Here is a 26,865-nt window from a genome sequence, read left to right as displayed (position 1 = left end):
CGAGGAAATAGTCATGAAATCAGGGAAATGAAACCTGTTAAAAATGCCTGATTTGCCGATCCCAATCGTTTTTGGGGAAATCAGGATTTTAAAACATGTTTAATATTCGCAATTCCCCAAACCGGCCATCGGGGAATTAGGACATTGCAGTCATTTATTGCTGATGTATGGGGGCCACAAGCAGTCATCATTAAAAACTCCTGTCTGTTTGCATTGTGAAGATTCAACCATAATAGATTGCTTGTACCCCTAATTGGAAATGGGTCCTTCCCGGGTGAGAACCGGCATTGGATGCGGTTGCTAGTTTCCCTGACCCAGCAATATGCCGGGCGGGTTGCCTTAGCAGCGGGGAACGGAGCCAGCAGCGAGGGTGGAGGCGGCGCAGGGAGATGAGATCATCTCGGCGCCGCCTCTCCCTGCTGTAGTTGACGGGTCCCATCGACCCGGGAGCCCATTTACGCTGCCATTGACCCGGTATTCATCCCAGGAATAACACTGCTCTATTCACAGATTGAATTGCCGGGTCAGGCGACCCGGGATTTCGGTTATGCCTCTTTCACACCGCACACTGACCCGTGTCGACCCGGCAATATGTCACTAGAACATTTTTACCGTAGATCAAATTTATGTGGGAGAGTAATCTTATGTGGGCTACCATTCACTTTACACATTGATTGAACATGAACATGAGACTGGAGTTCCTGTAAAGTGCTTTAGGGTAAAGACCGACCATTGAAGTAGCCCATGCAAGTATGTTACATGTGATTTAACCCAATTAATTTAAAATTATTTATTTTAAAATGATTAGATAATTTTTCTGGCAGATATGTAGGAAAGTTTTTTTTTTTTGCTAATTGACACGTGGGCAAGAAGATCTAAACACACCCCAGGGTGATGTGACCACAACACAACCAATGATATGATCAGACCCCTGATGTGGCAGTGTCGGATTGGAGGGATATCCCAATTCTAACATACAGAGTGTTGGGATGTGTGCTACAACACTGCTCATTATTGGCGCTGATTACATGCACTTATATAGGGCCTGGTTCTGGGTCAGTAGTGAGTATCAGCCTGTCTTCATGCGCACCGCCCACTGTGTTTCTGTCCACATACAACCCCCTAGCTTCTGCCCAGAAATAACTATTTAACGGGTGGTAAGAAACGGCCATATACGGAGCGAAACGTCCGCTCGCATATCCACTGGAAAGGTGCATATACATGAAGTGATTGCTTTCTTTGGCACATGTGCTGTCTGCCAATAATAGCAGGATACACCCATGTTTGGACTTGCGTCTGACTCTGGATTGGGCCCATAGTGACACCACCCAGCAAAGTGTATATAACATTTGTTTACTACTTATTACAGCGGAGTGACAAAACTCCCCATGGCAGAGTAATGGGCCCTACACACAGCGCGATGAGGTGACAGAGCGTCCCCGCGGCAGGGGTGAAGTTTCTTCACTCCCCCCGTCACCCAGCTCCAGAGCACTGCATGCTAATATGGACGAGATTGTCCATATTGGCCGTGCATCGTTCATTGCTGGTGCCTACACACTGAAAGATATGAACGATATCTCGTTCATTAATGAACAAGATCGTTCATATCTTTCGCCCAGTGTGTAGGGCCTATTAGAGAAAATGTATTGACGCAATGGACCTAATTCAGAGTTGATCGCAGCAGCAAATTTGTTAGCAGTTGGGCAAAACCATGTGCACTGCAGGGGGGACAGACATAACATGTGCAGAGAGAGTTAGATTTGGTTGGGGTGTTTTCAAACTGAAATCTAAATTGCAGTGTAAAAGTAAAGCACCCAGTATTTACCCTGCAGAAAAACAATATAACCCACCCAAATCTAACTCTCTCTGCACATGGTAGATCTGCCTCCCCTGCAGTGCACATGGCTTTGCCCAACTGTTAACAAATTTGCTGCTGCGATCAACTCTGAATAACTCTCAATAAGCGCAGACTGTAACAAATAAGCTGTGCTTACACCACTGAGCAATTTATTGCTGACAATAATAACATAGAATATGAACATCTCAGTATCAATAACATAGCATGTAAAGAAACCTCAACAGCAATGCAGCATAATGTAGGAAAACAAACATCAGCAATGAAATGTTAGAGTCTTTATATAAACAACAAATATAGAAATAATAAGAATGACAAGTTTGTTTATAAAAGTAAGTCTACTTTAAGCAAGTGTATAATGAGAAATTACTTGGACGAGATAGTTTAAAGAAGTGAAAAATCTATCCTGGTAACTTAAGTTCCCTGACCCCCCCAGTACAAGGTCATGTATTCCAGCTGCTTCAATTCTCCAGGGTTCTAAGCCAGTTGGACGTGTTCTCCACTGACTGGTGCCCTTTTAGTGCCGCCAAACGAGCAATGGGTGCACATGGAGTTAAATGGGTAGTTGATTAGGTACAATTAACAAGACACAAAAAATAATAATCGGGATGTATACAGTGTACATAATATCTACTAAGAGCTATATACAACACTAGCTTATCACACCTATCAAGACTGGTCATAGCGAGGGTGGCATCTAGTATCAGTAATGTCTTATATAGGGGGAGATGTATCCAACATTTGCAGTCCAAGTCATCATGTACTAACAAAGTAACAATATTGGACTACAGCTCCCAGTTAGAGGTCTGTTGCAGAAATAAGCGATTAAGCTAGTTTTCTATCTATACCGTACATACGCCATACTCAGAAAGTCAGGGAGACGCCAGAATTTTGGACAGTTCTACCAGGAGAGCAGGTAACCCACCCACATACTCCCCATTTCCCTAATGAATTGGTCTGGGGCCTGATCATGTAAGTGGCTATGAATTGTGTAATGATGTCTGCAACCCACTATGTGATGTCACAAACTGCCACCTGGGGACTAATGAGAACATAAATCACATCTTCATTTTCGATGTACTTCAAATTATTACTAAGTGTGGCACACACATGTTTTATAGAAAGTAATATATACTACTAACTAGCATTATCACCTCATCCCTTTAATTCTGGACACATTAATTACACAGGTTCTGTGGCTGATTAAAACCAGGTGAAATGGAGTCTTGAAGTCAGCCAGCCACAGAACCTGTGTAGTTAATATGTATCCAGAATTAAAGGGATGAGTTGGTAACCCTAGATATAACATACCAACTAACCAGCAGGAGTTTTAGAGACAACATCCCATCCACCCCCTTCATACATCGTAGCAAATAGGAGCAAGGGTTGCACTGACTACTGTAATAAGGTATAGACTGACAATAATGGCCAAGACTAAAAAAAAGTTGACAACTATGTACAGTATGTCCAGGGAGCTAAACAATTATACATACATAAATAATGAATTAAAAGAGGGATTTATACAGTACGTTCCTTAATGGAATCAATTGAAAAAAAAAATCTGTAGGTCATTCAGCGTGATGTATCCAGCTGTTATCTCACACGAGCATCCAGATGATATCTAGAAATGAGTTTTATATTCATGTGGAAAAAATTACAAAAAACTGAAAATGTCTATAACCAATGGGTACAGTTAGAAGCACTTGGCGACAGATATTCTTCTGAATGGAGTGAAGATGGTGCACCCCACTCACACTATACAAGGTGCGTTCGTTCATATAAAGGCATCTTTTCGGTGATGGATAGCTTACATTCAACCTTATGTACATACAGTCAAGCAATACGGGTTGGGTTGGGCGTACCCAGGACTCACACAAGGTGTGCTTGAAAACTCCTATCAAGGTATATTTAACATTAAATCCACAGAATGGAGGGCGTACCCCAACTCACACAAGATGTCATATGTGGACTCCCGTCAAGGTATCTTTAGATGGCTTCCAGTCAAATTCAGCGAACCACTAAAGTCCTCTGATACCAAATCATAGAGTTCTCAATCCAATATGATTAGCATCAAAAATCAATTTATTCCATAAAAATGGTAATCCAAAAAATACATGATAACATTTTCCATATATACAGAAAAGGTGGAACAAGAAATACAGAAATGAAAAAAAAAAAAAAAAAAAAATCAGTCCAGAGGCATCTGGACTGTGAGTAGCCTGATTTAAAAAAAAAATTAAAAAGAATTTTTAAAAAATTGTTCAATCAGGTTACTCACAGTCCAGATGCCTCTGGACTGATTTTTTTTTTAGTGGTTCGCTGAATTTGACTGGTAGCCATCTAAAGATACCTTGATGGAAGTCCACATATGGCATCTTGTGTGAGTTGAGGTACGCCCTCCGTTCAGTGGATTTAATGTTAAAGATACCTTGATAGGAGTTTTCAAGCACACCATGGGGGAGATTTACTAAGGTGGGAGATTTTTAGAACTAGTGATGTTGCCCATAGCAACCAATCAGATTATATCTATTATCTGCTAGAAGCAGCTAGATAAATGATAAGTAGAATCTGATTGGTTGCCATGGGCAACATCACCAGTTCTAAAAATCTCCCACCTTAGTAAATTTACCCCCTTTTATGAGTCCTAGGATACGCCCAAACCAACCAGTTTTGCTTGACTGTATGCACATAAGGTTGAATGGAAGATATCCATCACTAAAAAGATACCTTTATATGAACGAACGCACCTTATATAGTGTGAGTGGGGTGCGCCATCTTCACTACATTTAAAAGAATACCTGTCACCAAGTGCTTCAAACTGTACCCATTGGTTATAGACAAAAATACACATTTTCAGTTTTTTTGGCATTTTTTCCACATGAGTATAAAACTCATTTCTAGATATCATCTGGATGCTCGTGTGAGATAACAGCTGGATACATCACGCTGAATGACCTACAGATTTTTCAATTGATTCCATTAAGGAACGTATTGTATAAATCTCTCTTTTAATTCATTATGTATGTATAATTATTTAGCGCCCTGGACATACATAGTCGTCATCTTTTTTTAGTCTTGGCTTATGGTGTAAATGTGGTGACATTTACTTTAGACAACTATAGTGTACGGGCAGCTTTGCGCCTTCAAGGTTTTCTCCACTCTTTTTTTGTGACAATCACGGCCATCTGTGAATTAGTTGGAGAAACTCCAGAGAAATGTACATGTATAATGAAAGTTTTACACACATGACCAATGGCTAAAAGTTTCACCTATCAGATTCCGCTCCCTGTGAGGTCACCGCTCTCATTTCTTCTTACTCACAGTTCCCCCGGATATCTTTATAGAACCGCTGTATACGCATAACATAGCATGAAGGGGCTCAGCAAAGGTGGCAGTGAATGTGTGTAAGTGTCTTATGGGGTCACACAGAGAATAAAATGACAGCTGTCCAGCCTCATAATCCAGACATATCCTCAGTCTAACATAGGAAATATTGCTAGGCAACTGGATGTCTTTACAGGCATGCCTCGCTAGATACTGAACAGTACTACACCAGTCCTTCTGCTTACACAATCCCCAGGACTTGTTATTACTTCCTATGTATGACAGATCTCCTCTCCTCTCTATACTGGGATAACCTACCCCTACCCTCCAGAGATCTGATTTACTGACATCCACTTCCCAGTAATGTTCTCCAGAGGAAAAACTCTTAATGCTGAACACCTGGTCACGCTTAAACCTCTCTGGTTTTTCAGGACGATACTGTGACATACTTAACCAGGACGCAGTTTTCATGGCATCAGATATATTTATATTGGTTGCAGCAGTGTCGAAATCCAGAAATAGGTCTGTAGTTTCCTGAAAATAGATCCCTGTATATATACCAGTTATTAAATTAGATAATGATGACAGTGTCCCAGAGATGAAACCCACATCCAGACTTCTTGCATCATGGATCCGTTCAGAAGGTCTCTTTTTGTACCCCAAATAATGGAAGTCACCTATGTCTGGTTCCTGTAAGACAGTCACTGGATCAGACATGTTACACAGCTCCTCAATGTGACGCATCTTCCTTGACAGCTCATCTTTCTTTATTTCCAGCAGTTGGATCAGATCAGAGATTGACAGTGAAGCGTGTGCGTCCTGCCTGGAGATCTCACTCAGGACTCTCTTCTCCAGATCTTCCAGATGTCTCATGAGGTCTATAAACAGGTCAGTGACACGATCTTTTACATCTTCTGCTTTTTTACGATAATCTTTCCTGAGCTCCTGCAGGCTCTGCACTCTTTTCTCACTCTCCTCTCTCTCTGTGGTCAGTTTCTGCAAAACATTTCTCAGCTTCATTTTCTTATTCTCAGAGGCCACATCCAGCATCTCCACCTGGTGTCCCCTATGTATTCCAGCCAAACTGCAGGACACACAGATACAGACAGCATCCTTAGTGCAGTAATACTCCAGAATCTTCTTATGGACGGGGCATTTCCTCTTTCCCGGGGAAGTGGTGGGATCACTTAAGACATGTTCTGCTGACTTACTGTGTACCCTCAGGTGATTATCACACAGGGAAGCCTCACAATGCAGACAGGATCTAGCAGCTGGTACATGAGAGTGAATACAGTAAGAGCAGAAGATCCCAGTCTCCTCCTGATCTGGCTGAGGAGACAAGAAACTCCCCACTATGTTACACAGAGTTACATTCCTCTGCAGTGCAGGACGCTCCAGACTCTCTTCTCTGCATTCAGGGCAGGTATAAATTCCAGACCCCTCCTGTGTATCCAGCACACGATCAATACAGACACGGCAGAAGTTGTGTCCACATCTCAGGTTTACAGGATCTGTATAAATGTTCAGGCAGATGGAACAGTCCAGCTCCTTTCTCAGATCATGCAGAGACGCCATCCCTGGAAGATAAAGGAGGAGATAAAAATTAAACTGTAAGTGTCCGACACTTAGAAACCAGCGCATGCATTTCGCATTGCAGGGAAAGCCTGAGCTTATCAGTCATGGGAAAGGTAGCCACCTCATCCCTTTAATTCTGGACACATTAATTACATAGGTTCTGTGGCTGATTAAAACCAGTTGAAATGGAGTCATGAAGTCAGCCAACCACAGAACCTGTGTAATTAATATGTGTCCAGAATTAAAGGGATGAGGTGGCAACCCTACTCTTGGGGGGGGAGACGAACTGAGCCTTGGAGAGCAATAAAGCAGAGAGATAAAGTACCAGCCAATCAGCTCCTAATGGTCATGCTAAAACTCGAGCTGATTGGCAGTTTTTCTTTCTCCAAGGCATATGTAAATCTGCCCCATTATCAAGAACAGGACTATCCAACCTGTGGCTCACCAGCTGTTGCAAAACAACACATCCCAGCATGCCCTGCTACAGTTTAAACATTCCCTAATATTAATTCTGTGGCAGGGCATAGTGGGACTTGTAGTTTCACAACAGCTGAAGGGCCACAGGTTGGCCAGGCCTCATCTAGAGGCACATTATACTAAGGGTAACTGGGCCTAAATCATAGTTGTACACTAATTACATCACGCATGTGCTTTTTGACTCAGGAGGATGTGTGAAAATATGCAATGGTATTAGTAGCCGGGATTTGTATAGAGACGCCCACCGGAGCCTTTCACACCAGCTTACATATTAGCAGCACTGATGCAGATCTGACACACACTGAGCTCCTTAGTCACTCAGAGTGACCATCACAACTGAGGCGCAGGAGACATGATTCCTGCGTACAGGAGTGCAGTCGGCAGCTAATACTCACACCCTAAAAACAGTCCAGACACAACCACATTTTTGCCGTCAATCCCCGTTACCTCCCACAAAACGGCAGCTCCCTGCCAATCACTTGCGAATGACTCCTCACTACGTCCGTAATTGCAAATTTATAGCTGCTCATGCAAAACATTAAAGGGCCCTACACACAAAGATTTTACTGAACGATATGAACGTTCTCGTTCATTAATGAACAAGAACTCGTTCATATCGTTCAGTGTGTAGGCACCACCGATAAACGATGCGCGGCCCTGCGCTCGTTCATTGTTGGTGCAGTCTCGTCCACATTAGCATGCAGGGCTATGGAGCCGGGTGACGGGGTAAGTGAAGAAACTTCACTCCTCCCGTCATCCCCCCCCCCCACGCCGCCGGGTCGTTTGACGTCCGTATCGGCCATCGGGCAGCGGGTCGCCGAGTGTCTAGGGCCCTTAAAAGTCATTTAATGATACATTTTGCAGTGAAAGGAAGATTGACATTATGAGCAATATAGTTATGTTGCTTCTTAAAAAAAAAAAAAAGAATTTACTCACCGGTAATTCTATTTCTCGTAGTCCGTAGTGGATGCTGGGGACTCCGTAAGGACCATGGGGAATAGACGGGCTCCGCAGGAGACTGGGCACTCTAAAAGAAAGATTAGGTACTATCTGGTGTGCACTGGCTCCTCCCTCTATGCCCCTCCTCCAGACCTCAGTTAGGGAAACTGTGCCCGGAAGAGCTGACAGTACAAGGAAAGGATTTTGGAATCCAGGGTAAGACTCATACCAGCCACACCGTACAACTTGTGATAAATTTACCCAGTTAACAGTATGAAAAAACAACTGAGCCTCACTCAACAGATGGCTCATAACAATAACCCTTTATTAAGCAATAACTATATACACAATACATATTGCAGAAAGTCCGCACTTGGGATGGGCGCCCAGCATCCACTACGGACTACGAGAAATAGAATTACCGGTGAGTAAATTCTTATTTTCTCTAACGTCTTAGTGGATGCTGGGGACTCCGTAAGGACCATGGGGATTATACCAAAGCTCCCAAACGGGCGGGAGAGTGCAGATGACTCTGCAGCACCGAATGGGCAAACACAAGGTCCTCCTCAGCCAGGGTATCAAACTTGTAGAACTTAGCAAAGGTGTTTGAACCCGACCAAGTAGCAGCTCGGCAAAGCTGTAAAGCCAAGACCCATCGGGCAGCCGCCCAAGAAGAGCCCACCTTCCTTGTGGAATGGGCTTTTACTGATTTAGGATGTGGCAACCCAGCCACAGAATGAGCCTGCTGAATCGTGCTACAGATCCAGCGAGCGATAGTTTGCTTTGAGGCAGGAGCACCCAACTTATTGGGTGCATACAGGATAAACAGCGAGTCAGTCTTCCTGACTCCAGCCGTTCTGTTTACATAAATCTTCAAAGCCCAGACTACGTCCAGCAACTTGGAGTCTTCCAAGTCCCGCGTAGCCGCAGGCACCACAATAGGTTGGTTCAAATGAAAGGATGACACCACCTTTGGCAGAAATTACGGACGAGTCCGCAATTCTGCCCTGTCCATATGGAAAACCAGATAGGGGCTTTTACATGACAAAGCCGCCAATTCTGACACCCGCCTAGCCGAAGCTAAGGCCAACAGCATGACCACTTTCCACATGAGAAACTTTAGCTCCACAGTCTTAAGTGGCTCAAACCCAGTGGCGTAACTAGAAATTTTTCTCCCCCAAGCCAAAAAATTCTTCGGCGCCCCCCCCCCCATAATTGGCACTAGGAAAGGGACAAACATGTGCGCGCCGAAGGCGCGCGTCGCCAAAAAGGGGCGTGGTTTTGTTTAAATGGGCGCGGCTTCGCATAAAGAGGCGTGGCATTGCAGGAATGGACTACCTTATACCCCAGTTTTGCAACCTGCACGCCCAGACGTTAGCCACCACAGGAAAGAAAAATAATCCTGATTCATGCCCCTTCCATTATTTGTCATTTTTCCTCCTTATAGTAATGCCCAGTATACATTATGCCACATACTGCAAAGGCCCTCAGACATTATGCCACACACAATAATGCACATGACACAATATGCACACACCGTAATGCCCCCGACACATTATGCCACACACCGTAATGTCTATGACACATTATGACAGGAATCGCAATGCCCGTTATACATTATGCTACACACTGCAATGCCCCTGATACATTATAGCACATACCACAATGCCCATGATATAGTATACCACACACCGCAATGTCCGTGATACATTATGACACACACCGCAATGTCCGTGATACATTATGACACACACTGCAATGAACTTGAGACATTATACCACATACCACAATGCCCATGATATAGTATACCACACACCGCAATGTCCGTGATACATTATGACACACACCGCAATGCCCGTTATACATTATGCCACACTGCAATGACCCTGAGACATTATACCACATACCACAATGCCCGTGATATAGTATACAGACACCGTAATGCCTGACACATTATGCCACACACCGCAATGCCCATTATACATTATGCCACACACTGCAATGACCCTGAGACATTATACCACATACCACAATGCCCGTGATCTAGTATACCATACACCGTAATGCCTGTGACACATACCGCAATGCCCGTTATACCCTATGCCACACTGCAATGCCCCTGAGACATTATACCACATACCACAATGCCCGTGATATAGTTTGCAACACACCGTAATGCCTGTGACACATTCTGACACACACCGCAATGTCCGTGATACATTATGCCACACACCGTAATGCCCATGACACATTAAGTCCTACATTAAGGCTTCTAATTACTTTTAAATTACCTGCTCGTTGCCAGGGGTTTCATGCTCTTGGTTCCATGCACGGTGCCAGGGGTTTTCATGCTCAGGGTGTCATGCTCGTTGCCAGGTGTTTCATGCACTCGGTGTCATGCTCGTTGCCAGGGGTTTCATGCACTGGGTGTCATGCTCATTGCTAGGGGGTAGTGCTTGTTGCTAGGGCTGTGCTCCCAGTGCCACATATGTCCTCAGTGCCAGATATTCCCCCACGGTGCCAGGTACTCACATGCCCCCAGTGCCAAATATAGCCTCTCCCCCCAGTGCCACATATGCCCCCAGTGCCAGATATTCCCCCACAATGCCAGGTGCTCACGTGCCCCCAGTGCCAAATATAGCCCCCCATGTGCCAGGTACACATACAGTGCCATATATGCCCCCTCAGTGCCCCCCCAGTGCCATATATGCCCCCTCAGTGCCTCCCCAGTGCCATATATGCCCCCTCAGTGCCATATATGCCCCCTCAGTACCCCCCAGTGCCATATATGCCCCCTCAGTGCCCCCCCAGTGCCATATATGCCCACTCAGTGCCCCACCAGTGCCATATATGCCCCCTCAGTGCCATATATGCCCCCTCAGTGCCTCCCCAGTGCCATATATGCCCCCTCAGTGCCCCCCAGTGCCATCTATGCCCCCTCAGTGCCCCCCAGTGCCATATATGCCCTCAGTGCCCCCCAGTGCCATATATGCCCCCTCAGTGCCATATATGCCCCCTCAGTGCCCCCCGCAGTGCCATATATGCCCCCTCAGTGCCATATATGACCCCTCTGTGCCCCCCCAGTGCCATATATGCCCCCTCAGTGCCACCCCAGTGCCATATATGCCCCCTCAGTGCCCCCCCCCTGTTCCATATATGCCCCCTCAGTGCCCCCCCAGTGCCATATATGCATACCTCCCGCAGTGTCCCGCGATGGGGGGGGCAGTTGGGAGTCTCCTACAGTCACTGCTCTACATAGCAGAGCAGTAGTGAATAGACGCTGTGCGCATGCGCACAGCGTCTATTCAGCGCAGACAGTGGGAGAGAGGGCATGCCAGCAGCTCACAGAGCGCTGGGCATGCCCCCTCAGTGACGAAACGGGGGCGTGGCCCGCGATAGCGGGTCCTCCGCGAAGCCACGCCCCCTTTTCATAGGACACCCCCCCGACACGCCGGAGACTCAGAGGGACACAGGAGAGGCGCACGCTGTGCCCTCCGTGTCCCTACTTCACAGCGGGGGGCTAGTGACAACAGATTGACATGCGGACGTTCGTCCGCATGTCAATCTGCTCTAAATCAGTGGCGGCGCCCCCGCAGCCCCTCGCCCCCAAGCCACCGCGAGGGCTGCGGGGGCAGTAGTTACGCCACTGCTCAAACCAGTGGGATTTAAAGGAAATCCAACACCACGTTAAGGTCCCAAGGTGCCACTGGTGGCACAAAAGGGGGCTGAATATGCAGCACTCCCTTAACAAACGTCTGAACCTCAGGTAGCGAAGCCAGTTCTTTTTGGAGGAAAATGGATAGGGACGAAATCTGGACCTTTATGGATCCTAATTTTAGGCCCATAGTCACACCTGACTTTAGGAAGTGCAGGAATCGACCCAGCTGGAATTCCTCTGTAGGGGCCTTTCTGGCCTCACACCAAGCAACATATTTTCGCCATATACGGTGATAATGTTTTGCTGTCACGTCCTTCCTAGCCTTTATCAGCGTAGGAATAACTTCCTCCGGAATGCCCTTTTCTGCTAGGATCCGGCGTTCAACCGCCATGCCGTCAAACGCAGCCGCGGTAAGTCTTGGAACAGACAGGGTCCCTGTTGCAACAGGTCCTGTCTGAGAGGCAGAGGCCATGGGTCCTCTGTGAGCATTTCTTGCAATTCCGGGTACCAAGTCCTTCTTGGCCAATCCGGAACAATGAGTATTGTTCTCACTCCTCTTTTTCTTACAATTCTCAGCACCTTTGGTATGAGAGGAAGAGGAGGAAACACATAGACCGACTGGAACACCCACGGTGTTACTAGTGCGTCCACAGCTATCGCCTGAGGGTCCCTTGACCTGGCGCAATATCTTTTTAGCTTTTTGTTGAGGCGGGACGCCATCATGTCCACCTGTGGCAGTTCCCACCGATTTGCAATCTGCTTGAAGACTTCTTGATGAAGTCCCCACTCTCCCGGGTGGAGGTCGTGTCTGCTGAGGAAGTCTGCTTCCCAGTTGTCCACTCCCGGAATGAACACTGCCGACAGTGCTTGCACGCGATTCTCCGCCCAACGAAGAATCCTGGTGGCTTCCGCCATTGCCACCCTGCTTCTTGTGCCGCCCTGGCGGTTTACATGGGCGACCGCTGTGATGTTGTCTGACTGAATCAGTACTGGTTGATCTCGAAGCAGAGGCTCCGCCTGACTCAGGGCGTTGTATATGTCCCTTAGTTCCAGTATATTTATGTGCAGACAAGTCTCCTGACTTGAGCACAGCCCCTGGAGGTTTCTTCCCTGAGTGACTGCCCCCCATCCTCGGAGGCTTGCATCCATGGTCACCAGGACCCAGTCCTGTATGCCGAACCTGCGGCCCTCGAGAAGGTGGGCACTTTGCAGCCACCATAGCAGAGACACCCTGGTCCTGGGGGACAGGGTGATCAAGTGATGCATCAGAAGATGCGATCCGGACCACTGATCCAGCAGATCCCACTGGAAGATCCTTGCATGGAACCTGCCGAAGGGAATGGCCTCGTATGACGCTACCATCTTTCCCAGGACTCGCGTGCAGTGATGCACCGATACCCGCTTTGGTTTCAGGAGATCTCTGACCAGAGTCAGGAGCTCCTGAGCCTTCTCCTCTGGGAGAAACACCTTCTTCTGTTCTGTATCTAGAATCATGCCCAGGAAGGGCAGACGCGTCGCAGGAATGAGCTGCGTCTTTGGAAAATTCAGAATCCAACCGTGTTGTTGCAACACTTCCTGAGAGTGTGCTACGTTGATCAACAACTGCTCCCTGGACCTCGCCTTTATCAGGAGATCGTCCAAGTATGGGAAAATTGTAACACCTCGCTTCCGAAGGAGTACCATCATCTCCGCCATCACCTTGGTAAATATTCTCGGTGCCGTGGACAGGCCAAACGGCAACGTCTGGAACTGGTAATGACAGTCTTGTACCACGAACCTGAGGTACTCCTGATGAGGGGGATAAATGGGAACATGCAAGTAAGCATCCTTGATTTCCAGAGATACCATAAAATCCCCCTCTTCCAGACTTGCAATGACCGCTCTGAGCGATTCCATTTTGAACTTGAATCTCTTGAGATAGATGTTCAGGGATTTTAAATTCAGAATGGGTCTTACCGAACCGTCCGGTTTCGGTACGACAAACAAAGTGGAATAGTAACCCCTACCTTGTTGAAGGAGGGGAACCTTTACTATCACCTGCTGGAGGTATAGCTTGTGAATTGCCGCCAGTACTACCTCTCTTTCCATGGGGGAAGCTGGCAAGGCCGATTTTAGGTAACGTTGAGTGGGCGCCACCTCGAATTCCAGCTTGTATCCCTGAGATACAATTTGTATAACCCAAGGATCCACCCGTGAGCGAACCCACTGGTTGCTGAAATGTCGGAGACGCGCCCCCACCGCTCCTGGCTCCGCCTGTGGAGCCCCAGCGTCATGCTGCGGATTTAGTGGAAGCCGGGGAGGACTTTTGTTCCTGGGAACTGGCTGCGCGGTGCAGCCTTTTCTCTCTACCCCTGCCTCTGGCAAGAAAGGATGCACCTCTGACGTTCTTGTTCTTTTGTGAACGAAAGGACTGCATTTGGTAATACGGTGCTTTCTTAGGCTGTGGAGGTACATAAGGCAAGAAATTTGACTTCCCAGCCGTAGCTGTGGAAACTAGGTCCGAGAGGCCGTCCCCAAACAATTCCTCACCCTTAAAAGGTAAAACCTCCATGTGTTTTTTAGAGTCGGCATCCCCTGTCCATTGCCGAGTCCATAAGACCCTTCTGGCAGAGATGGACATTGCATTTACTCTGGATCCCAGCATGCAAATGTCCCTCTGGGCATCCCGCATATACAGGACCGTGTCCTTAATATGTGCCAGCGTCAGCAAAACAGAATCCCTGTCCAGGGTATCTAACTCCTCAGACAGAGTATCCGTCCATGCCGCTACGGCACTACACATCCATGCCGAAGCAATGGCTGGCCTCAGCAGTGTACCAGAATGCGAGTAAACCGACTTCAGGATAGCTTCCTGCTTTCTATCTGCAGGATCCTTAAGGGAGGCCGTATCCTGAGACGGTAGGGCCACCCTTTTAGACAAGCGCGTCAACGCCTTGTCAACCCTAGGCGAGGATTCCCAGCGTAACCTGTCCGTTGGCGGGAAAGGATACGCCATCAATAATCTTTTGGAAATCACTTGCTTCCTATCCGGGGCATCCCACGCCTTTTCACACAATTCATTCAACTCCTGTGACGGGGGAAAAGTCACTTCTCTCTTTTTCTCCCCATACATATAAATCCTTTTGTCAGGGACAGGATTTTCCTCAGAAATGTGTAATATTTCCTTCATTGCCACAATCATGTAGCGGATAGCCTTAGACATTTTAGGCTGCAATTTTTCCTCATCGTCGTCGACACTGGAATCAGAGTCCATGTCGACATCTGTGTCAACTAACTGGGATATTGGGCGCTTTTGAGACCCTGACGGCCTCTGCGCTGTGGGAGCAGGCATGGGTGGAGACTGAAGAGGAAATGGCGCTGGTGTGCTGAGGAAGAAGGCCCCGCCCCCTCAGCGGCGGGCTTCTGTCCCGCGTTTCTAGTGTAAAAATGGCGGGGGCTTGCACATATATACAGTGCCTGACTGTATATATGTGTCCTTTTGCCATCAGGTATCTAAATTGCTGCCCAGGGCGCCCCCCCCCCTGCGCCCTGCACCCTAAAGTGACCGGAGTGTGCGGGTTTGCTGTGGGAGCAATGGCGCACAGCTGCAGTGCTGTGCGCTACCTGTAGTGAAGACAGGAGTCTTCTGCCGCTGATTTCGATGTCTTCTTGCTTCTGTACTTCTGGCTCTGCGAGGGGGACGGCGGCGCGGCTCCGGGAACGGACGATCAAGGTTAGGGTCCTGTGTTCGATCCCTCTGGAGCTAATGGTGTCCAGTAGCCTAAGAAGCGCAACCTAGCCACAGTTAGTAGGTTTGCTTCTCTCCCCTCAGTCCCACGTAGCAGAGAGTCTGTTGCCAGCAGAAGCTCTCTGAAAATAAAAAACCTAACAAAAAACTTTCTTTAACTAGTAAGCTCAGGAGAGCCCACTAGGAGCACCCAGCTCTGGCCGGACACAGATTCTAACTGAGGTCTGGAGGATGGGCATAGAGGGAGGAGCCAGTGCACACCAGATAGTACCTAATCTTTCTTTTAGAGGGCCCAGTCTCCTGCGGAGCCCGTCTATTCCCCATGGTCCTTACGGAGTCCCCAGCATCCACTAGGACGTTAGAGAAAATAATATTGAAATTATAAACAACTACTGAAAGAAAGAGTTGTGGAATATCTTAAATTAAACAACTTACAGGATCCAAAACAGCATGGATTTACTGGTGGGAGATCATGCCAAACAAATCTTATTGACTTTTTTGACTCTGTGATGAAAATAATAGATCAAGGGGGAACTGTAGATGTAGCATATCTAGACTTTAGTAAGGAATTTGACACTGTCCCACATCGCAGACTGCTAAATAAACTTGAAAGTGTGGGGGTGGATTATAAAATAGTTAAATGGATAAGAACCTGGTTGCAGGATAGGAAACAGACAGTTGTAGTAAATGGAGTGCAATCTATAGAGGGAAATGTTACCAGTGGAGTACCCCAGGGATCTGTACTCGGACCAGTTGTCTTTAATATCTTTGTTGGTGACATTGCAAATGGCATTGAAGGGAAAGTATGCCTTCTTGCAGATGATACAAAGATATGCAACAGGGTAGACACACCAGGAGGGGTAAAACAAATGATTGATGACCTAGCTAGGCTTGAAAAATGGTCAAGAACATGGCAACTACAGTTTAATGCTAAAAAATGCAAAATCATGCACTTGGGTCTCAAAAACCCAAAGGCTAAATATAGTATCAAGGGTACTATAATGGAAACTACTGAGAAGGAAAGGGATTTAGGAGTCACTATTTCAAGTGACTTAAAGGCAGGAAAGCAATGCAACAAAGCAATGAGAAAGACAAGTCAGATGCTTGGTTGCATAGGGAGAGGAATTAGTAGCAGGAAAGGAGAAGTAATAATGCCGCTGTATAGGTCATTGGTGCGGCCTCATCTGGAATACTGTGTCCAGTTCTGGAGACCATATCTCCAGAAGGATATAAATTAGTGATGAGCGGGTTCGGTTTCTCGGAAACCGAACCCCCCCCGAACTTCACCTTTTTTACACGGGTCCGAGGCAGGTTAGAACCTTCCCGCCTTGCTCGGCTAACCCGAGCGCGCCCGAACGTCATCATCCCGCTGTCGGATTCTCGCGAGATTCGGATTCTATATAAGCAGCCGCGCGTCGCCGCCATTTTCACTCGTGCATTGGAGATGATAGGGAGGGGACATGGCTGGCGTCATCTCCGTTTATTGTAGAAGTTGATTGGTTGTTTATTGCTTAATTGTGGGGAGGATTGGGGAGCAGCTGTTAGGAGTACAGTGCAGAGTTTTGCTGATAAGTGACCACCAGTTTTTATCCGTTCTCTGCCTGAAAAAAACACTCCATACCATATCTGTGCTCAGTGTGCTGCATGATATATCTGTGCTGAGTGCTCACACTGCTTAATTTTGGGGACTGAGGAGCAGCTATAGCAGGAGTACAGTGCAGAGTTTTGCTGACAGTGACCACCAGTATACGTTGTCTGCCTGAAAAACACTCCATATCTGTGCTCAGTGTGCTGCTTTATTGTGGGGACTGGGGACCACCAGTATAATTATTATTATATAGGAGGAGTACAGTGCAGAGTGCACTGCTGTACCTACCTCTGTGTCGTCACTTGTCATCCATTTAGTATACTATCCATCTACATTCTATACCTGTGGTGCATTTTAGTTTTGCAGTTTGCTGACAGTGTCCACCAGTATACTATATATAGCAGTACGGTAGGCCACTGCTGTACCTACCTCTGTGTCGTCACTCGTCATCCATTAAGTATACTATCCATCTACATTCTATACCTGTGGTGCATTTTAGCTTTGCAGTTTGCTGACAGTGTCCACCAGTATACTATATATAGCAGTACGGTAGGCCACTGCTGTACCTACCTCTGTGTCGTCACTCGTCATCCATTAAGTATACTATCCATCTACATTCTATACCTGTGGTGCATTTTAGTTGTGCGCAGTACATATAGTAGCAGGCCATTGCTATTGATACTGGCATATAATTCCACACATTAAAATATGGAGAACAAAAATGTGGAGGTTAAAATAGGGAAAGATCAAGATCCACTTCCACCTCGTGCTGAAGCTGCTGCCACTAGTCATGGCCGAGACGATGAAATGCCATCAACGTCGTCTGACAAGGCCGATGCCCAATGTCATAGTAGAGAGCATGTAAAATCCAAAACACAAAAGTTCAGTAAAATGACCCAAAAATCAAAATTAAAAGCGTCTGAGGAGAAGCGTAAACTTGCCAATATGCCATTTACGACACGGAGTGGCAAAGAACGGCTGAGGCCCTGGCCTATGTTCATGGCTAGTGGTTCAGCTTCACATGAGGATGGAAGCACTCATCCTCTCGCTAGAAAAAAGAAAAGACTTAAGCTGGCAAAAGCACAGCAAAGAACTGTGCGTTCTTCAAAACCACAAATCCCCAAGGAGAGTCCAATTGTGTCAGTTGCGATGCCTGACCTTCCCAACACTGGATGGGAAGAGCTTGCGCCTTCCACCATTTGCACGCCCCCTGCAAGTGCTGGAAAGAGCACCCGCAGTCCAGTTCCTGATAGTCAAATTGAAGATGTCACTGTTGAAGTACACCAGGATGAGGATATGGGTGTTCCTGGCGCTGGGGAGGAAATTGACAAGGAAGATTCTGATGGTGAGGTGGTTTGTTTAAGTCAGGCACCCGGGGAGACACCTGTTGTCCGTGGGAGGAATATGGCCATTGACATGCCTGGTCAAAATATAAAAAAAATCAGCTCTTCGGTGTGGAATTATTTCAACACACATGCGGACAACAGGTGTCAAGCCATGTGTTGCCTTTGTCAAGCTGTAATAAGTAGGGGTAAGGACGTTAACCACCTCGGAACATCCTCCCTTATACGTCACCTGCAGCGCATTCATCATAAGTCAGTGACAAGTTCAAAAACTTTGGGTGACAGCGGAAGCAGTCCACTGACCACTAAATCCCTTCCTCTTGTAACCAAGCTCCTGCAAACCACACCACCAACTCCCTCAGTGTCAATTTCCTCCTTACCCAGGAAAGCCAATAGTCCTGCAGGCCATGTCACCGTCAAGTGACATGCCTGGGATTCCTCTGATGCATCCTTGAGTGTAACGCCTACTGCTGCTGGCGCTGCTGTTGTTGCTGCTGGGAGTCGATCGTCATCCCAGAGGGGAAGTCGGAAGACCACTTGTACTACTTCCAGTAAGCAATTGACTGTCCAACAATCCTTTGCGAGGAAGATGAAATATCACAGCAGTCATCCTGCTGCAAAGCAGATAACTGAGGCCTTGGCAGCCTGGGCGGTGAGAAACGTGGTTCCGGTATCCATCGTTAATTCAGAGGCAACTATAGACTTGATTGAGGTACTGTGTCCCCGGTACCAAATACCATCTAGGTTCCATTTCTCTAGGCAGGCGATACCGAAAATGTACACAGACCTCAGAAAAAGACTCACCAGTGTCCTAAAAAATGCAGTTGTACCCAATGTCCACTTAACCACGGACATGTGGACAAGTGGAGCAGGGCAGACTCAGGACTATATGACTGTGACAGCCCACTGGGTAGATGTATTGCCTCCCGCAGCAAGAACAGCAGCGGCGGCACCAGTAGCAGCATCTCGCAAACGCCAACTCGTTCCTAGGCAGGTTACGCTTTGTATCAACGCTTTCCAGAATAGGCACACAGCTGACAACCTCTTACGGCAACTGAGGAAGATCATTGCAGAATGGCTTACCCCCTTAATCCTGGGGATTTCTGAATATCGGACAACGCCAGCAATATTGTGCGTGCATTACATCTGGGCAAATTCCAGCACGTCCCATGTTTTGCACATACATTGAATTTGGTGGTGCAGAATTATTTAAAAAATGACAGGGGCGTGCAAGAGATGCTGTCAGTGGCCCGAAGAATTGCGGGCCACTTTCGGCATTCAGGCACCGCGTACAGAAGACTGGAGCACCACCAAACATTCCTGAACCTGTCCTGCCATCATCTGAAGCAAGAGGTGGTAACGAGGTGGAATTCAACCCTCTATATGCTTCAGAGGATGGAGGAGCAGCAAAAGGCCATTCAAGCCTATACATCTGGCCACGATATAGGCAAAGGAGGGGGAATGCACCTGACAAGCGCAGTCGAGAATGATTTCAACGTTGTGCAAGGTTCTGCAACCCTTTGAACTTGCCACACGTGAAGTAAGTTCAGACACTGCCAGCCTGAGTCAGGTCATTCCCCTCATCAGGCTTTTGCAGAAGAAGCTGGAGACATTGAAGGAGGAGCTAAAACAGAGCGATTCCGCTAGGCATGTGGGACTTGTGGATGGAGCCCTTAATTCGCTTAACCAGGATTCACGGGTGGTCAATCTGTTGAAATCAGAGCACTACATTTTGGCCACCGTGCTCGATCCTAGATTTAAAACCTACGTTGTATCTCTCTTTCCAGCAGACACAAGTCTGCAGAGGTTCAAAGACCTGCTGGTGAGAAAATTGTCAAGTCAAGCGGAACGTGACCCGTCACCATCTCCTCCTTCACATTCTCCCGCAACTGGGGGTGCGAGGAAAAGGCTACGAATTCCGAGCCCACCCGCTGGCGGTGATGCAGGGCAGTCTGGAGCGAGTGCCGACATCTGGTCCGGACTGAAGGACCTGCCAACGATTACTGACATGTCGTCTACTGTCACTGCATATGATTCTGTCACCATTGAAAGAATGGTGGAGGATTATATGAGTGACCGCATCCAAGTAGGCACGTCAGACAGTCCGTACGTATACTGGCAGGAAAAAGAGACAATTTGGAGGCCCTTGCACAAACTGGCTTTATTCTACCTAAGTTGCCCTCCCTCCAGTGTGAACTCCGAAAGAGTGTTTAGTGCAGCCGCTCACCTTGTCAGCAATCAGCGTATGAGGTTACTTCCAGAAAATGTGGAGAAGATGATGTTCATTAAAATTAATTATAATCAATTCCTCCGTGGAGACATTCACCAGCAGCAATTGCCTCCAGAAAGTACACGGGGACCTGAGATGGTGGATTCCAGTGGGGACGAATTAATAATCTGTGAGGAGGGGGATGTACACAGTGAAAGGGGTGAGGAATCGGAGGATGATGATGAGGTGGACATCTTGCCTCTGTGTAGAGCCAGTTTGTGCAAGGAGAGATTGATTGCTTCTTTTTTGGTGGGGGCCCAAACCAACTAGTCATTTCAGTCACAGTCATGTGGCAGACCCTGTCACTGAAATGATGGGTTCGTTAAAGTGTGCATGTCCCGTTTATACAACATAAGGGTGGGTGGGAGGGCCCAAGGACAATTCCATCTTGCACCTCTTTTTTCTTTAATTTTTCTTTCCATCATGTGCTGTTTGGGGACTATTTTTTTTGAAGTGCCATCCTGCCTGGCACTGCAGTGCCACTCCTAGATGGACCAGGTGTTTGTGTCGGCCACTTGTGTTGCTTAACTTAGTCACACAGCGACCTTGGTGCGCCTTTTTTTTCTTTGCATTATGTGCTGTTTGGGGACAGTTTTTTTGAAGGGCCATCCAGGCTGACACTGCAGTGCCACTCCTAGATGGGCCAGGTGTTTGTGTCGGCCACTTGTGTCGCTTAGCTTAGCCATCCAGCGACCTCAGTGCAAATTTTAGGACTAAAAATAATATTGTGAGGTGTTCAGAATAGACTGGAAATGAGTGGAAATTATGGTTATTGAGGTTAATAATATTATGGGATCAAAATGACCCCCAAATTCTATGATTTAAGCTGTTTTTTAGGTGTTTTTAAAAACACACCCAAATCCAAAACACACCCGAATCCGACAAAAAAATTTCGGTGAGGTTTTGACAAAACGCGTCCGAATCCAAAACACGGCCGCGGAACCGAACCCAAAACCAAAACACAAAACCCGAAAAATTTCCGGTGCACATCACTAATATAAATACACTAGGTGATTCATCGCGCCCTACGGGCGCTCTTCACACCGTCGTTAGGGGCTACACCCCGTTAACCCCTGCAGGCCTTTAAACATACGCAGCCCGGTAGATAATAGATCCAGAAATTCAGGGCAGTATAGAGGGCATACAGAAATGGTGTCCGGTTGAGAAAAGATAGAGAGATGTCAGTGGGGAGGGAATGTACAGAAACGCTGTGCGATCGGTAAAGGATAGGGAGAGTCAGGGTGGTAGGTAGAGGATAAAGAGAGGGAAGTTGTTAGAGAGAAAATACCGTTGCGAGAATTTTTTTTTTATGCCAGTGGGTAAATATTGCAAGGGGGAAGGGCACGCGATTGTCAAGGGGGCGTAGCCCTTTGTGAGGGCGTGCAGAGTGGCCGCAGGGCACAATGAATAACATAGTGTAGTTTATACTGCTAGTGTCTGCATCATGAAGTAGTAGTAGAGGCGCTTATACACAAAGTGACGACAGGTAGCAGAGGCGCTTATACACACAATGGACACAGGTAGCAGAGCCGCGTATACACACAATACCCACAGGTAGCAGAGCCGCGTATACACACAATACCCACAGGTAACAGAGTTGGTTCTACACACAATGGCCACAGGTAGCAGCGCCACTTATACACAATGGCCACAGGTAGCAGAGCCGCTAATACACACAATGGGCACAGGTAGCAGAGCCGCTTATACACACAGTGCCCACAGGTAGCAGAGTTGGTTCTACACACAGTGGCCACAGGTAGTAGCTGCGTTTATACACACAGTGGCCACAGGTAGCAGCGCCACTTATACACAATGCCCACAGGTAGCAGAGCCGCTAATGCACACAATGGGCACAGGTAGCAGAGGCGCTTATACACACAGTGCCCACAGGTAGCAGAGTTGGTTCTACACACAGTGGCCACAGGTAGTAGCTGCGTTTATACACACAGTGGCCACAGGTAGCAGCGCCACTTATACACAATGCCCACAGGTAGCAGTGTCGCTTAGACACAGAATGGCCACAGCATTAGTGTTTCTTATTAATCCAATGTCCATTGGTAGCAACTATACTCACAGAAGTTCAGTGTGTGTGGGGGTGGATTTGGAAAGTGGGTGGGTTCAGTGAGGTGCCTATCCGTGCCGCTGATCACCCCGATTCAGGGAATCCCTTGTAGCGGCTACAGATGGTGTCCAAGGTGCTACGTGTGGTGGAGGGGTGGGTGTGGGAGGGGGTCCAGAGGTATTGCGGGTGGCGGAGGGGTGGGTGCTGGGGCACGGATGGGGGAAAGGGTGCAGAGGTGCTGTGTGTGTGGGAGGTGTGGAGGGGGCGCGGATGGGGGAGGGGGTCTAGAGGTGCTGCGGGGAGGGGCGGGTGGGAAGTGTAGATGCTGTTGGTGGGGGAGGGGTGGGTACGGGAGCCTGTGCTGCGGGCGGTGCGCCAGGGGTGGGGGCGTGAGGGGGTGCGGATGGGGTCTGTAGATGCTGCTGGTGGTGGAGGGGCAGGTACGGGAGCCTGTGGATGAAGGAGGGGGTCTGGAGGTGCTGTGCGTGGGGGAGGGCCGATGTAGTGGGGGTGCGTAGGGGGAGGTGGGGATGCAGGGGGGGGGTTGGGTTGAAGAAGTGCTGCAGGTGGGGTAGGTGTGGGTGCGGGATGGGGTATGTAGATGCTGTGGGTGGCTGCAGGGGAGCCGTGGATGGGGGAGGGGGTCCTGAGGTGCTGTGGGTGGTGGTCCAGAGGTGATGGGTGCGTGGGAAGTCCACGAATGGGGGAAGGTGTCTATAGATGATGGGGTGCGGGAGGGGCCGAAGGTGCTGTGGGTGGGGGAGTAGCGGCTGCGGGGGGGGTGATGGGGGTACAGATGCGGCGCGGGCAGATGGGGGAGGGGATCCAAGGGCACTGTGGGTGGGTGAGGGGTGGGTGTGTGTTTACCGCAGTTGGAGAGGGCCAGCTGTGGTGGTGTTGGGGGTGGTGGAGGGGCAGGTGGGTGGGTGTTGGGGGGGAGGGGAGGGGTGGGTGCAGTGGTGGTGTGGTTGGGTGGTTGCGAGGGTGCCACTTTTGCGTGTGCGGTTGGGGGGGTTCTGCAGGTAGCGGAGGGGGTGCTGTGCATAGGGGAGGGGCGGGGGTGACATGGGTGGGGGGTTGGGAGCAGGGGTGATGCGGGTGTGGGAAGGGCGGGGGCTGGGGGAGAGGCTGGTGTGGGAGTGCCGTGGGTGCCGTAGTTGGGGGAGCAGGAGCAGGGGTGCTGCGGATGGGGGAGGGGCGGGTGCTGGAGAGGCAGATGCGGTGGTGGTGCGGGTTGGGTGGAGGGTGCTGGGATGTAGCGGGGGGAGAGGTGGGTATGGGGGTGGGAGAGGGCCGGGGGTGCCGCGGGTGGGGAGTGCTGCAGGTGTGGGATCTACGGTTGGGGGCGGGAGCGCCGCGGGGGGGGGGGGGGGGGGCTGCAGGTGTTGGTACAAGGGGTGGGGGGCGGATGCGGTGGGTGCCGCAGGTGGGGGGCCGCGGATGTTGGTGCTACTGGTGGGGGAGCATGTCCCCTCTCCCTCTGACTCCAGTGAATAGATGCTGTGCGCATGCGCACAGCGTCTATTCACCGCTGCTCTGCTAAGCAGGGCAGCGAGACACAGAGCCTCCCAACTGCCCCCCCCTCACCGCGGGACACTGCGGCCCGCCGGTGGGACAGCGGAAACGGGACTGTCCCTCGAAAATCGGGACAGTTGGGAGGTATGTCTCTGCTGACTGCAATAATATTATTATCTTGGCTGCAGCCGCCCCGAGCACGTGTGTGACAGCAGGAACTGCCGCGGGAGCCCCGGGTACTGGCTGGATATATACAGTGCTGCGGCTGGGGTAGTGTTAGCAGCGGGACAGCGTGTCACCATGTGGTAGCTGCCCCGCGGAGTACAGTGACCAGGAGCGGCAGCACTGCTGCAGGGAGTGTACGTGGAGGAGAGAGACAGGGGAGTGGGCGGAGACGGGGAGGAGACTGGGCGGGCTGAGGGAGGGGACTGTTCCTGGTAGATCTGTGACTGACTCCGCCCAGCGTTACAGGCACAGAGTCACAGACTAAGGTAAATATATAGGAGATTAGAGAGTGTACAAAGAAGGGCAACTAAAATGGTGCATGGCCTACATCACAAAACTTACCCGGAAAGGATAAAAGATCTCAACATGTATAGTATGGAGGAGAGAAGGGAAAGGGGAGACATGATAGAAACTTTCAAATATACCAAAGGTTTTAACAAAGTTCAGGAGGGAAACATTCTTCAAAGGAGGAGAAGTATTAGAACTCGAGGACATACACTGAAACTGGAGGGAGGCAGGTTCAGGGGAAATGTAAGGAAAAATTATTTCACAGAAAGGGTAGTGGATAAGTGGAATAGCCTCCCATCAGAGGTGGTAGAGGCTAAGACTGTAGAGCAATTTAAACATGCTTGGGATAGGCATATGAATATCCTTACAAAGAATGAAAGGTTCAAAAAGGGTTGCAATTACCTAAAGAATAAAAAAAATGGGCAGACTAGATGGACCAAGTGGTTCTTATCTGCCGTCAAATTCTATGTTTCTATGTCAAATTCTATGTTTAAGTTTGTTTAATTCCTGATCATTACTAAACAGTGCTAAAGTGCAGTGGTTATATAAACGGAAGAACTGCACTTTCGGCTCCCGTCGACTAGCATACCGGCGCCGGAAGCCCGACCGCCGGCATACAGACGGCATGGTGAGCGCAAATGTGCCCCTTGCGGGCTCGCTGCGCTCGCCACGCTACTCCCTCCAGGGAAGTCGTGGACCCCCACGAGGGAGAAATAGTGGCGGGATTCCGGCGCTGGTATACCGTGCCAGAGCCGGCCCTAACCAATATGATGCCCTAGGCAAGATTTTGGTTGGTGCCCCCTTGCACAGACGATAGTTCCACCTCTGACACTGTACCCCTTTCCCAGCACCCCTCACCCATAGCAGTCCTCATTTTGGTACTCCTACTCCCTATATTTTAAATAGGAACAGTGTGCACATTCAGTGTGCAGCCCAAAACGGTGCGTGTTCCTGCTGGGAAGGGGCATGGCTTCACAATAATACCCAGAGTTAAAATTACGCCACACAGTACTGCAACTTTATTCACATTACATCATGCAATAGTGTCTCTTATTCACGTTACATCACACAGTAGTACCACGTTACTCCTCACAGTAGTGCCCCTTATTCACATTACACCACATCACATTGCTCTTTATTCACATTAGACCACAGTAGTGCCCTTTCAATACATTTCGCCACCAAGTACTGTAGTACACCTTATACACATAATGCTGCACATTAGTAAGACATTTTGTATACAGATAGAGCTGCAGTCACACACAGTATATAGGCATGCTGCATATCATTTTAATCAGCAGAAGCTGCTTATGTCCCTAGGCATTTGCCTAGTTTGCCTATGCCTAGGGCCGGCTCTGTACTGTGCGCCAGGATCCCGGCAGCCGGCAACCTGAAGACCACCCTCATTTTCCTACTATCTTTCTTAGAAACTAGTATTTTCATCAGAAATATATAGAACCTTTATAGACAGGGGCTGCTGTAGGCACTTGGGGGCCATAAAATAAGTTTGCAGCTCCCCCTGACTTACACCTACAACAGAATCCTTAGATTTTATGATTATAATATATCTATACATAATAAATAATCAGTCTTTTTATGTATAAGTTATACAAATAAACTTTTACCCAGGAGAAAACACGACAAACAAGGTACTGACCTAAACTCTGCATTCAGCAGCCACAAGTGGAGGCACGGGGCGTGGCTGACCTGCTGCTTTGTGCTGCAGTTAGGGAGTGTGGCCAATTGTCGGCATATAGCAGAGATATCCTGCAGTGTGTGGGGGATGATGATGAGCAACCCTCTGCAGGGACAAATGATCCTGGTCAAAATCCTTTGTACTAATCAAGTATGCTGCAGCAATCATTGTGCTGAGGGATGAGAGGACTGTGGTGTGAACTGATTAACTACAAAGGGAAGTTTAGGGAGCGTGTCTCAAGACGACTATTACAAATTATTTTTTTTTTTAAAACTTGAAAAGTGCTGTAAGGTTGGTTATGCCTGTGCTATATACTAGGCTTAC

At 48.4% G+C, this 26,865-nt stretch overlaps 1 protein-coding gene across 1 annotated transcript; it reads right to left on the bottom strand.

The window, feature by feature from the left end:
- Positions 1-4,862: 4,862 nt before the first annotated feature.
- LOC134934863 (E3 ubiquitin/ISG15 ligase TRIM25-like) lies at positions 4,863-26,662 on the bottom strand. The gene is made up of 2 exons (XM_063930204.1): positions 26,503-26,662; positions 4,863-6,756 (listed from the first exon to the last, which is right to left on the bottom strand). Exons 1-2 carry the CDS (start codon positions 26,513-26,515, stop codon positions 5,159-5,161), a joined length of 1,611 nt encoding a protein of 536 aa, XP_063786274.1. The 5' UTR covers positions 26,516-26,662; the 3' UTR covers positions 4,863-5,158.
- Between the last annotated feature and the right edge of the window lie 203 nt (positions 26,663-26,865).

This window comes from Pseudophryne corroboree, chromosome 6, assembly GCF_028390025.1.
Source record: "Pseudophryne corroboree isolate aPseCor3 chromosome 6, aPseCor3.hap2, whole genome shotgun sequence".
Classification (NCBI taxonomy): domain Eukaryota; kingdom Metazoa; phylum Chordata; class Amphibia; order Anura; family Myobatrachidae; genus Pseudophryne; species Pseudophryne corroboree.
The sequence above is the reverse complement of the archived record's forward strand: the minus strand, read 5'-3'. Positions and strand labels throughout refer to the sequence as shown.